This window comes from Scylla paramamosain, chromosome 9 (assembly GCF_035594125.1).
Source record: "Scylla paramamosain isolate STU-SP2022 chromosome 9, ASM3559412v1, whole genome shotgun sequence".
Classification (NCBI taxonomy): Eukaryota; Metazoa; Arthropoda; class Malacostraca; order Decapoda; family Portunidae; genus Scylla; species Scylla paramamosain.
The window spans coordinates 21,963,506-21,977,638 of record NC_087159.1 but is presented as its reverse complement, the minus strand read 5'-3'; the positions used below and the strand labels follow the sequence as shown (position 1 = coordinate 21,977,638).

At 40.0% G+C, this 14,133-nt stretch overlaps 1 protein-coding gene across 8 annotated transcripts in view; it reads right to left on the bottom strand.

Moving 5' to 3' along the window:
* Positions 1–14,133, bottom strand: part of LOC135103715 (mucolipin-3-like) — a 374,712-nt gene that overhangs the window by 181,582 nt on the left and 178,997 nt on the right. For all 8 annotated transcript variants that reach the window (XM_064010341.1, XM_064010342.1, XM_064010338.1 and 5 more), the window contains exon 6: positions 1,993–2,180. In XM_064010341.1, coding sequence (XP_063866411.1) covers positions 1,993–2,180 — 188 coding nt within the window. The remainder of the gene's footprint in view (positions 1–1,992; positions 2,181–14,133) is intronic.

Below are 14,133 nucleotides of genomic sequence, written 5' to 3'. Positions count from 1 at the left end.
CATGATATTCTGGTGATGGAAGGCTTAAGTACCTTTTGTGGGCCACCTCTTTATCATGTATAGCACAAGAACAAGCTGTGTTAAACCAAGGTTTGGAAAGTTTAGGTCGAGAAAAAGAGTGAGGAATGTACGCCTCCATGCCAGACACTATCACCTCTGTTATGCGCTCAGCACACAAAGATGGGTCTCTGAAACGGAAGCAGTAGTCATTCCAAGGAAAATCAGCAAAATACCTCCTCAGGTCCCCCCAACTAGCAAAGGCAAAATGCCAGAAGCACCTTTGCATAGGGGGATCCTGAGGAGGGACTGGAGCAATAGGACAAGATACAAATATGAGATTGTGATCGGAGGAGCCCAACGGAGAAGAAAGGGTGACAGCATAAGCAGAAGGATTAGAGGTCAGGAAAAGGTCAAGAATGTTGGGCGTATCTCCAAGATGGTCAGGAATATGAGTAGGGTGTTGCACCAATTGCTCTAGTTTGTGGAGGATAGCAAAGTTGAGGGCTAGTTCACCTGGATGGTCAGTGAAGGGAGAGGAAAGCCAAAGCTGGTGGTGAACATCGAAGTCTCCAAGAATGGAGATCTCTACAAAAGGGTAGAGGGTCAGAATGAATTCCACTTTGGAAGTTAAATAGTCAAAGAATTTCTTATAGTCATCCTCTTTTAGAGATTTTGATGAAATTTTGCTGTTGCCTTAGAAGCTTTGATAGTCTGCCACAAAGCTTTGATTTCCAAACTACCCTCCTACAGCTTATTCTTCTTCCTGTAACTTCATCGCAAGTTTCCTCTCTGACCATTCTACTGATGCTGTGGGAGAGTCACTGTTCTTCTCCTAAGTCTATTATCTGTGATGTTCCTCAGGATTCTGTCCTGTCACTCACTCTCTTTTTATTATTCATCAATGATCTTCTAAACCAAATTTCTTGTCCCATGCACTCCTGTGTTTATTATACCATCCTTGACTTTTCCACATTGTTTCATAGATGTCCAACCCATTAGGGAGTAAACAGCTCATGCCTGCCTTCTGACCCCTCTAAAATTTCTCACTGGGGCAGAGCAAACACAGTAATGTTCAGTGCCTCAAAAACTCAATTCCTCCATCTACGAACTTGACACTACCTTCCACATTCATCCACTCTTCTTCAATGATGCTCAACAGTCCCCATCTCCTATGATGAACATCCTCGATCTGTCCTTTACTTATAATCTAGATTGGAAACTTCACATATCATCTCTAACTAAAACAGCTTCTATCTCTCACAATTTTCTCATTCCCTATCTATTAACTCTATACAAGTTCCTTAGCCATCCATGTATGGAGTATGCTTCACATGTATGGGGGTTTTCCATTCATAACGCACTCTTAGACAGGATATAATCAAAAGCATTTTGTCTTATCATTGTCTCTAACTGACTGTCATTAGCCTTTCTCTTATCACCACAATGTGGCATCTCTTGCAATTTTCTATTACTATTTTCACACTTCCTAATTGCATGCTTCTCCTCCTTCCACAGCCTTGCAGCATAAGACTTTCTACTTTCATCCCTATTCTGTTCACCTTTCTAATGAAAGAGTTAACCAGTATTCTGAATGATTTATCCCTTTCTCTGGTAAGCTCTGGGGCTCCCTGCCTAGTTCTGTATTTCCTCCCTTATATGACTTGAATTCTTTCCGGAGGGAAGTTTTAAGACAATTATCCTCCATCATTTGATTTTTCTATTTACAATCTCTTTGGGAACTGGCACTTTAGTGGGTTTTCTTTTTTTCTCAAAATTTTTGTTACCCTTGGCCAGTGGCACTCTATAGAGAGAGAGAGAGAGAGAGAGAGAGAGAGAGAGAGAGAGAGAGAGAGAGAGAGAGAGAGAGAGAGAGAGAGAGAGAGAGAGAGAGAGAGAGAGAGAGAGAGAGAGAGAGAGAGAGAGAGAGAATGCTCTTACTGCTAATAATATAAATATGATACACAAAAGCTCACTTCAAATCTAAAGTCTTACCTTCCCAGTGAGGCCATAACACTCTGGTGTGTCAAATGGCAAGTTGACTCTCAGCTTTATTGTGTGCAAATGGAAGGTGAACTCAATATTCATAAGTAGATCAAAGTTAAGTATATAGTTCTTCTTCTTCAAGAATGCCTCACTAGACCAGCTTGTTACGTTCATCTGCACTGGGATGTCTATGCATGCTGTAATAGAGAAACAAAGTCAAGAAATGACATTTTACATTAAATGCCTTAGAACTAAAATCTTACATTTACTTACTGCTAAAACATATATGAGTAAATATGGCAATGAGCAATAAGGCAGCTTAAGTATATACAGTGGAACCTCAGTTACCAAACGTCTCCCTATCCAAACAACTCAGTTTTCAAACTAAATTTTTAGCTCTTCATTGCTTCGGTTGCTGCACCATAATTCGGTTTTCAAACAAAGTTTGATTTCAAATACTACAAGACGTACCAAAACCTGCCATTTATTATTAATTTATAGTTTCTATAAATATTTCTTTCATTTCAATATATCTGGAGGAAAGACACTGAGGGGTAAGACAGTAATTCAATCTTTGAAATAAGTTAAATGTGATCATGTTGAAGAAGTTAAAGAACAAACAAGGTTTGGTGCTCAGGAGTAATCCCAAGCCTCCTGTGGCTCTCTCTATGACCTATAACACCATCACTACTGCACAACTGCACTTTCCTAGTAACTTTTCCCACCAGCAAGATGTTTAAGTGTTAGGATCATCTTCATTTTGGTGGTGAATGGGATTGATCCTCTCTGTGTCACTCTGTAAGGCTTCCCTCATATGATTGGTGACAAAAGAGAATGCCTGCATGGTCTAAATAATATCTTTTGATGAGTTCTGAGTCACTAAGTTCATTCAATACATCGTGTCTGGACAAAAAAAATTTCAAAGCTGGAAATGTTGTGGAGCAGCCATTGTAGCAGTGGGAGCGTCTGTCATTACCCAATAAAACATGGTGGATGGGTGTCTGAGAATGGATTAATCTATTTTACATTGACTCCTATGGGAAAAATAGTATCGGTTTTCAAACATTTCGGATTCTGAACAGCATTCAGGAACAAATTAAGTTTGAAATCTGAGGTTCCACTGCATATAAAATGATAAATGTTATTCTAATATGCAAATAATAGCAAGAGTAAAAATGAACAAGCTCAATCATGCAAAATTCCTGCCTCTTAGAGCTTTAAACTACCTGTAAATTATTAAAATGAATTTCTCTTACCATAAGATGAAAGAACACAAGAAAAAAAGTTCCTCACATATGAGTAGCATGCGTGTGCAATTGTCAATCTCTGCAAGTGATTTTGTCTACCATACTTTCCCTTATTATTCAATCTAACACACATAAAAACTTTGTATGGTACTAGCTTCATAGCTTTGTAGCATAGCAGTAAATTATTGCTCTCAAAATGTAAATGGAAGTCGAGTTTAAATTTGCAATAAGTAAAATCTTTATTACAATAGTGCTTTGACTTACAACTTACTTTGAAGACAAACAGTTTGTAAAACAAACATAAATGTTGAGAAAAGCTTGCTTCATTGTACAAACATAACTTGGAAAGCAAATCAAAAAGAGATGGCAGTGTGCATTGTCCTTTGTCATAGTCTGTCCCACTTAGCAATGAACTGATATTATGCTTCCCTACATTATTTTGTGACATTTTAGCAGTGTTGTGACTTTCCATTGCTAAAACTATGGCCTGCATTACAAAGAAGCCTTTAAAGGAAGGTGCTAAGATGATTACAGTTGACACAAAGGAGATTATCAAGGACCATGAACAAGGTGTCTGTGTGGTCGGTTTGTTGTTTTCAATTTAGAACAGTAATTTGTATACATAATAGCATTCAAAATGACTTTTGTATGAATATTTATTGGTTCATAGAAGGGAATGGACATGTTTCCACTAATTCTTATGGGAAAAATTTATTTAATTAACATGAAAATTGTACAAGTCCTTACCAGAACATATTATCCTCACAATTCAAGGTACTACTGTATTTCTAACTTCATATACTTTTGTCCTTCACCCACTGATATTATGCACAAAGTCACAATTGTACAAACATGTGAAATATTGTCATTTTCATTCAACAAAAGATGGATATGCAACAACATGACTGGTACTGAATTGTAGTATTGGTTTGAATGAGGCTGGGAGGGTGTTTGGATCCCTAGTTAATACATGCTAATCTCATTAAGATGGTCCTTCTTTAACCTGCCCAGTGATAATGGTGTAAATTTGCAGCATCTTGCATACCTGTGCTCAGTGCTATTGCCATGAATTTATGGTGGCAACTTAAAAAATCTTAGACTACTTATTTGTTAATTGAACTTGACAGAAAACACACAGTGTGTACTTCAGACTTTACTCTAGCCTATGGATGTATAGGTAGCCACATGACAAGATGCCCTCAGAAGTGCACTGACTTGTGATTTCAGAGTAATGAGTGTGATGTAAGTTTGTGTCTGGAGCTCTGCTTCAGAGAAAATCACACTTTTCTTCACTTCTAAAGTGATTTAGTACTGCTCATAGTGTCTTTGTGAAAACAATGAAAAAAGTGCCACCAGACACTTAATCACATGCAAATTGCAATTGGCTACTAATCATGCTGAGATCAAAAATGTAATGCCAACCCTCATTCTCTGACATACACAAGTAGCCTAGCAGTCATATGTACACTGGTGTTGTGGTGATTTACCATTACTGAGGTGACATAACACCATTCATAAACAATGGTGGTGGCCACAAATTGTTAGCACCATGAACACCACTGGCATCACTATTCATACACAACTACACCAAACAACTCATAATGTAGGTTTGAAAAATGTTTCACTTTGGTAAATAACTTTTTCCCCACCATCTTTACAATGTTTAAGATTTTTCAGTGCATAAAAAATACTGAAAATTGGTCAGCACGACAAGCAGATCTATGGTTAAAATGGCTAGTGCAGTGCAGGATAATACCTCTTGCTGTCTTTACAATCCATTTGACTCATTCTTACAATCAGTAGTGTGAGCAGTTATAGAAACATTTATGTTCTGCCTCTGCCCATTCTTTCCTGTACTTTCATTCAGTTCACTTAAAAAAAAAAAAAATCATTGATAACATTGATACTTCATGGAAGGTGCCAGGGAAGACTATGAATGGATGGGGGGAGGAGCATGCAAATTACTTCAGTGGCTACACTGATGTGTCTGTCATATGGAAGGCCATTATGAGGTTGTCACACCTGGCTGGGTTTTGAGGATGTGAATAAGGAAGATGTCAGTGAGTTGGAGTCTCTTGATCAACCTCTACTTAAAGAAGAGCTCATTTAAATGAAGCAGAGAGGGCCTTTACTGAAGAGCATGGAAAGGGCAAGAAAGGGAGCCCCAATATGATTTCAATCTTAACACTTAAACTGCTGTGATCACTTGTATAATCAAGCCACTCTGATCTGTAACACTGTGATAACCTACATAATCATGAATTTGTGGTATTATTTTCCAAGTTTGCCTGTGGAACAGCAGCAATTCTTATCTCTCTCATCAGATTGTGCATTTTATTCTGAGTATTTTCAACCCAATATATATGCCTCACAAACTTATCATAATGCCACTAAGCACCAAAAATAAACAGGAAGCTGCCTACTACTGCTGCGGTTCTATTTCATATTTAACAGTTTAGTTGGATTAGGTTTAGCTAGGTTAGAGTAAGTTTAGTCAGGTTAGGCTATGTTTGGTTTAGTTAGGTTAGAATGCTAGCAGCAAGAGCAAGATCAAGAACATGACGGGCAAGAAAGTAAAACTTTACTTTTTGTTTGTGGCTTGCTTTCCTTTCTAATGTATTCTAGTAATCATTGACTATTTTTCTCCTTTCATCATGAGAGCCAGAGGCAATGTCAACATCCTCCACTGAACTTTCTTGTGTGATATATCTGGCAACTCTCATAACATGCCAAGTAGGAAACCTACTCTCTACATATTAGAAAATATGGTGGTGGAAGAGAAAACAGAGGTTGTAAAGGCAAACTAAAATGTAAAAAAACTTTGGATCTTTTCATAAAGCTGAAACTTGGAGAAAGGAATTATGTTGCATGCAACTAATTATATCTTGGATACAATATAATACACCATAATTAACCTCTTTGCAAATTAAAGTGTATGTGTGTGTGTGTACACAAAGGCCTTTTTCCATCCCTTCCACCAGTGTGGCTACTCTCATATGAATCCTGATTCTCATCCACAATAATGCCCACAATAATGAAGGTCTGAGTGATAAGAACACTTTGTGTGTCAGAGGAAAGATGCTTAACTTGAATTCTTGAGAAGATGGCAGAAACATTACCAAGTTGACCACAGTGTCTCTATTCTGATCTTGAATCATATTCTCTGAATGAAGAAGAAAGCAACTGTGATCCATCAGTAATGTTTGACACTGTTATTGATGATACAGATAACAGAAGTGACAGTTCCAGAGAAAATGACAGTGGCTTAAGAGTATGAATGTAGGCAAACTTCCAGCAAGAAGGAAAGGTAGATGTTGACAGACAGAGCTGAAAGTTTGACTAGCAAGGTGCAAGCACTGAGGCGTAGTTTCGGAGAACGATAGGAGGAACCCCATCAGGTCCATAAGCCTTCCGAGGGATTAGGCCAATGATGGCATGGAAAACATCATTGCGAAGAATTTTAATAGGTAGCATGAAGTAGTCATACGGTGGAGGAGAGGGAAGAACAAGCCCTGAATCGTCCAAGGTAGAGTTTTTAGCAAATGTATGAGTGAAGAGTTCAGCTTTAGAGATAGATGTGATAGCAGTGGTGCCATCTAGATGAAATAAAGGAGGGAAAAAAAAACAAGCAAAGTTATCAGAGATGTTTTTGGCTAGATGCCAGAAGTCATGAGGAGGGTTAGATCTTGAAAGATTGACACTTTTATTAATGAAGGAATTTTTTGCTAGTTGGAGAACAGACTTAGCATGGTTCCAGGCAGAAATTTAAAGCACAAGAGATTCTGGTGATAGAAGGCTTAATTACCTCTTGTGGGCCACCTCTCTATCATGTATAGCACAAGAACAGGCTGAGATGATGGCCCACATCTGAAGGCGTAAAACTTGCACCTAGCAAAATCAAGTTCCCAAGTAATGTCCCAAAAATGACAGTGCCTACAACCAAAGGAGCTATCACCAAAGTGTTGGGGGTAGGTTGGTTGATGCTCGACTTTCCCACAAAAATGGATTGATCACGAAGGCACTAATCCTCACTGCCAAGTGTTTAAGCGATATAGGAGAAGAGAAAGGTAAGCCCATCAGTGGTTACCTAGAAGGCCTCAATAATAGCCTCCAGCTCCTGACGTCTGTAGTCAATTACATTAACCACCTGAGAAAGGAAGTGGTATGTCTGCATGTTCATGACTGTGCGATGGCGGAACTGTGCAAGTGGGATTGTGAGGTGGACAGGAAAGAACTTTTTCCCTGTGACGTAGTAAAGAAATGCGACAAAATTCACAAGACACACAAGTCAGGAATACCATCTTTTCGTCCTTATAAGTCTGCTGAGAATAGAAGATACACCTCACACCCAGGTGTCTCTACAGCCAGCAATCATTGTCGCAATCTTTCCCTCAAGGCATTAGGCAAGGCCTTTTTTAGGCCAGAGGGTGTCCCTGAGGAAGGGGATGTAGAGACAATTAACCCCTCAGTGAGCACACCTATGGTGAGTGACACACAAATTTCCTTGGTAAACACTCCTGATAACTTTGCAGGAAGAAAAATTTTTGATGCCAGGCTGTAATGGCAGCCAAGGACAAATGGATCCATGACATGGTGAACGGAAAAGTTTTGGATTTTTTTCAAACTTACTCGTCCAGACTAACTTACCTAATCCCCTTAATTTTTCTGTGGCTGACCGTAATGCCTTGGATAAAGCTATGCTCAGATTTATCAAACACAAAATAGTAGAACCATGTAGACCAAGTGAACAAGGTTTCTTCTCTAATGCATTTCCTACAATTAAGAAGAATAGTAAAGCCAGAGTTATTCCGAATTTAAGACAACTTATGAACATCTTACTCATGTGCACTTCAAAATGGAGTCGACCAAAAATGAGGTTCAGTAATTCAACCTGACTGTTTCTTCATGACTACTGATTTCAAAGATGCCTATTCATCAGTGTACAACTCACCCGGAGGATAGAAAGTGATTACAATTCATTTGGAAAACCGAGGTTTTTTTATTCACGTCTCCCTCAGGGTTTGTCCTCAGCTCCTCACATCTTTACCAAACTGTTAAAACCAACCCTTTCTCACCTCAGGAAAAATCGGGATAATTGTGTCATGTTACTTAGGTGAATGAATTTTTATGGAAACATCATCAGAGGAGCTGAGGATCAATGTGAGTTATGCAATACAACTTTCTAGGGATAATTTTCAATTCCACCAATATGACTGCACCCTTGCCTTCCTGTAGGAAAGACCATATCAAAGAAAAAAGGACTGGTCTTGTTAGGGGGGACAGTCTCCTTACATGACCTAGCTTCCTTCATTGGTATGGCCACGGCCTCTGACCCTACGGTGGAGTTGGCTCCACTGAGGTATAAATATCAGATTATTAGAAACAGAGAACTTGCTGAAAACCATGGCTACTATCACCCTAAAATTACCTTGGACAATCATGCCAAAGAACTATTAAGTTGGTGGATCCACAACATAGATTCTCAAGTGAAATCACTGCAATCCTCTTCTCCACAACTGGAGTTGTACACAGATGCCTGCCTTACTGGTTGGGGTGCAACTGTGGGGATGACAAGGCAGGTGGTCATTGGGCTCATGAGGAGCTAGATCATATTAATGGTTTAGAATTAAAAGCTATCCTAATGAGTCTTTCTTCACTTTATAAGAATCACAGGGACACCCATATCCACCTCCAATCCAATAACACCACTGCAATTGTCTGCACAGGCCGGTGTGGCAGCACTAAACCTAATCTGAAAGTTTTGGTAGAACAAATTTTGAGTGGGCCAAGTCAGCAGAGCATGTGAAAAGAGTATATAATGCAGCAGCTGATACTGCATCACAGGTCTGAAACTTGGATGCGGAATGGATGCCATGAACCAAGCTTTTCAAACTACTCTGTCAGAAGTTTTATACACCAGACAATGACCTATTTGCAACATGCATTAGTGCTCAATTACCTACCTATGTGTCTTGGAAACCAGACTCTGCTGCAACATACACTAATGCCTTTACATTTCATTGGGGCATTAAAAAATTATACGATTTTCTACCTTTCAGCATCACTGGCAAAGTCTTAAAGAAGCTTCAGGAAGAAGAAGAAACAGTAACAACCATCCTATCACTGTGGCCAACATAAGTGTGGTTCCCAAAGGGCCTTCAACTTCTGGCAGAGGCTCCTCTGTTACTCCCTTGCAGTCCCCTAGTCTTACCACAAAATCCATCACACATCCACAGAACCAAAGGTTAGTTCTAACAGCAATGATCTTATCAGACAAGTCTTCCTAAATCAAGGCATTTTGCCAGAGGCTGCTAATTTCCTCCTTAACTCATAGAGAAAAAGCACAAATCTATATTATGGGGCACATACTGAGAGGTGGGTGTCATTTTGTTTAAGGAGGAAAACTGATCCATTTTCACCATCTCTAAATGTTCTGCTAGATTTCCTGTTATTGGAGTTCAAAAAGGAAAAAGGGAGAACTTACAGTTCTATGAATACAATACAGTCAGCTATCTCAGCAATAGCCTCTGTCAATGGCCAGCCTGCAGGGAGGCATCCATTAGTTAGCAAAATTATGAGAGTGGTCTTCCAGGAGAAGCCATCCCTTTCTTGATGCCACACCACCTGGGACCCAGAATTTATGTGTTAGATCACATAAAGAGCCTTGGCCCAAACAAAGACTTGCCAATAATCCAGCTGTCAAGGAAACTTACTGTCTTAATGTTACTGACATCAGGCCAATGAGATCAGACTTTACACTGAATGGACATCAGGAACATGAGTACATCAGAACAGAATTTCCTTCAGAATAGGAGATATCTAAAAACTTCCAGGCCAGGTGACCATATGTCTGAATTAGTATTTGAAGCATACGTGCCAGACAGATGAATCTGTGTATACAACACAATTGCTCACTAACTAGAAAGGACAAAAGACACAAGGGGAACAATAACTAGACCTTTCCTTACCACAAAAACACCCACAAAATTGACTTCCTGAGACACACTATGATGCTGGACAAAAGATCTAATGCAGGCTGCTGGCAGTGACCTTACCATCTTTTCACCTCATTCCAACAGGTCAGCTTCATCCAGTAAAGCAGCCCTTAAGCTTCCACTGTCCACTATTATATCCTCTGTCAGATGGGCCAGTGAATCCATCTTTGCCAAATATTACAAGAAGCAAATAAACTGGCACAGCCAATTTGCAAGACCAGTATTGTCATAATTTCTTTAGCCTATGCTCCAACCTAATGCATAGGGTTATGCAGTTAAAAGGACAAATGTAAATCAAGTTTCTTTTCCTTTGCTATGAGCCTATGGTACAAGATATATTATCACCAATCATTTAATCAATTGATTTTCCTCGGCCACGAGTCTATTGTGTCAGACATATAATAAATAATTTGTTATACTGTATGTGCAAATGTACTCAGTTCTTTACCATAACTAGGGGTATGATATGGATTTTTATGAATCATTCACTGTATCGTACGTACATGTTTAGGGTTCCACACAAGTGTTTTGCAATAAACAGTTGTTATGACCACAGTTTCCAGCCCTTTTGCAAAGATGCTGCAACTGGACTAGCTCTAGCCCATGTCACCTCCTACATGAGTGGGTGCAGGGCTTAACATGGGTTACAAGGTCCACTTTTGACTCATGCACCCTTCTTACCAACAGTCATAACTCCAGGTTATTCGAATGAGGTCACCAGCCTGTTTACCCCACCCACATACTAGGGAAATACTACAACCACTAACTCACACAGCTGTGAAAGGATCGACAACCACATCTAGGGAGAAACAACTATAATGAACAACAATACATATACACTGCTGATCAAAGCAGAAGGCGTGAGAGGGACCACACCTTTTGCTCTGACCAAATTTAAATTACACACTGTAACTTTAAATCTTAAAGTGGAATTAGGTGAATGTTGACATCTGGCAATTCTTCAACTCTAGTAGACAAAATAGATGATATATTCCCTTAGTTTGTGCTCACCCGTGTTTTGTGTTGCCTCTTGTTTGAATTTTTTCTGCTCTAACTGCCTGTTTTTTTGCAGGCATACCATCCTGCCCTGTTACCATCTATTATGGGGCCTAGAAAAGTTCTTACTAAAGCCCAAATTTCAATCATACATGCCTGATTCAGGTAGAATTAATCAAATAAGGAAATAGCCATGAACACTGGGTTTAGTCCTCTGAAGTGTTCAATGTTGGACCAAAACTTATTGGGAGGGAGGAGGGGATACTTCCCCACCACCTCACAAGCCAGCAGGGCATAAGTGTGGTGGGGGCCAGAGGACTCTGAATGTTATTTACAGGCACCTTGAGGTCCACTCTTGTATAACCAGCAGGTAAGTGAGTAAGACTGTGCGCTGATATGTGAAATGTGAGTTGGGGTGTAGTGGTTGCCGTGCAGTGCCAAAACCTTGAGTTATATGTGCTCATTGTCTGAAAAGGCTTGCTTTTGTGTCTCAACACAAGGAATGGGACTTGAACAAATGGTGTAGAGTACTTTTGTCAGATGAGGTATGCTTTCAGGTTACACACAATCAGAGAAACAGTGTGTACTGCAGAACTGGTAGTAATGCCTGAAAAGGCCACATTACACAAAACACATTGTAAAACACCCAGACTCTTTGATGGTGTTGGATTGTTTTTGTTTTTATAGTCTTGGGAAATTAGTGTTTTTGCAAAAGAAAGCTTAGATGAACCAGAATAACTACTTTAACCCTTTCATTCTGGTGATCATATATGAACGATTGCATCAGTGCGTCCACAGCGATGGCGATCGTTCCCGTAATCAAGAATTTTCGTGCCTCAATTTTGAGCTCCAAGCGCGGTTTCTTGAGTCAGATAGCGCGTGGAAGTGTCTGGCATCTGTTTCCACCTGTAGTGTTGCCACTAGCTCTGTATATTTAGTGGTAACTAAGCTATTCTCCCATTCTGAGGGCGACACTTGGCAACCCCAGCAACCCGCCGTGTGGAAAGCACCCTGATAAGAGCCAAGTCACCTGATAAGAGCGAAGGACACGGACAGCCTGATAATAGGGAAGGATCTCAGACCCTTCCCTATTATTATGTGTGTGTGTGTGTGTGTGTGTGTGTGTGTGTGTGTGTGTGTGTGTGTGTGTGTGTGTGTGTGTGTGTGTGTGTGTGTGTGTGTGTGTGTGTGTGTTCTCCGGGCTGTTTCTGGTTGACGGATCACACAGCGAGATCCTTGATAAGCCATAAATAACCTTTTCAGAGATCACATCGAGCTACAAAGTACATCATTGTATTCAGAATAACACAGAGAAAAAAAATATTAGTATTCAAACAGTCTTCTGACAATTTCTAGGTTTATGATTTTTACCCGTCATGGCTTATGGGAAATTAGTTTAATCACCGGAATATAAGGGTTAAACTAATTGTAGATGAATAAGATAACTGTATGGAAAAGAGCAATGCTGATACCTTTATGCATGATGGTGCACCATTCCATACTGCTAAATTAATTTTTAATTGGTTTAATTTCTGCAATGTCTGCCTTCTAAAACCTTGGCCCATAAATTTACCAGATCTTAACCCCATAGAAAATTTGTGGATGAACATTAAACTTAAACTCAATGACAGAGATAACTCCTCCCTCCCACTCCTCCAAGCTTCTATTTAGGCCATATGGGACAATAATAACCCTCAGTATCTCCAACACCTGGTTGATTCACTCCTCAAAAGACTCCAAAAGATCAAGAAGGCAGGAGGGTACCCTATCAATTACTAGTTTGGGTGAGTACCCTCACTGAAACGTATTTTCTATGCCATTAATCTCCCTCTTAGGGTCTTGTAAGTCTCGTGCCTTCCACTCTGAGCAGCAGTGTATGGTCAAGGTATAATATCCCTGGGGAATATCAGCCTTGTAATAAACAGCCCACTTCCAGCGAGACATTACAACACTTTTCCTGCCTGGTAATACAATATCCCTTCCCCTTAAAAGGAAGAGATAAATTATGTAAGGCAGTTCAACATAATCCTCTGTACCAGAAAGGGTGCTGGGGACGCCCAACTGATCACAGTAGCATTCACACAACATGAATATAGTCAAGTGCCCATACACGAACAGGAGGCAGTAGGCACCTGCTGAAACAATAATTACTCCATGTGAGGTCTAAATCACTGGATAAAGGGGTGCTATGAACCATTAAACCCAGCTGTGACCTCAATGAACATTTCCCTTTGTGTCTCACAGCCAGCCCTCTAAAGACAACTCTCTTCCTCCACACAAAACTACGAGCACCTAATAACACACACACACCCTTCACTCAAAAATTGAAAATTATCATGGCAACTCCTACACCCCGCGACGGTTCATGGGCCTACTCCACATGAACAAGGAACTGTGTAACTTTGAAGAAGTGTCGCGGCTTACCCTAACCTGCAGGCTTGCCCGGGGACTAGTAGGAGATTCCCTGTAACCAGTTGGGGGCAATAAGCAGCAGGAAAGGACTAATTAACAGTTCCGAAGAGCCAGGATAGGCCTAGCAAGCCACTGGTGTTACAGATTTTGCTCAAGAAACGCAGAACGTGCCTCGGAATCGGACTGACCAAAGGGTAACGAACCGGAATGAAACTGGACATGAAAATAGGAAACAAAAGACAATAAAGATTGCAACGATAAACTTGGCAACATTCAAGGATAAAGAAGAGGAAATAATAGAGATGATGAAGGAAAGAAAGCTGGAAATCGTTGGATTATGTGAAACTAGAATCAAAGGGAAAGGAGAAAAAACATTACATGAAATTATAAGATCATATATAGTGGTAATGAGGATGGAAGACATGGGGTTGCTATAATGATGTCACCACTGATGGCAGAAAGGATGGACAGTATGGACTGCAGAAATGAGAGAGTGATGG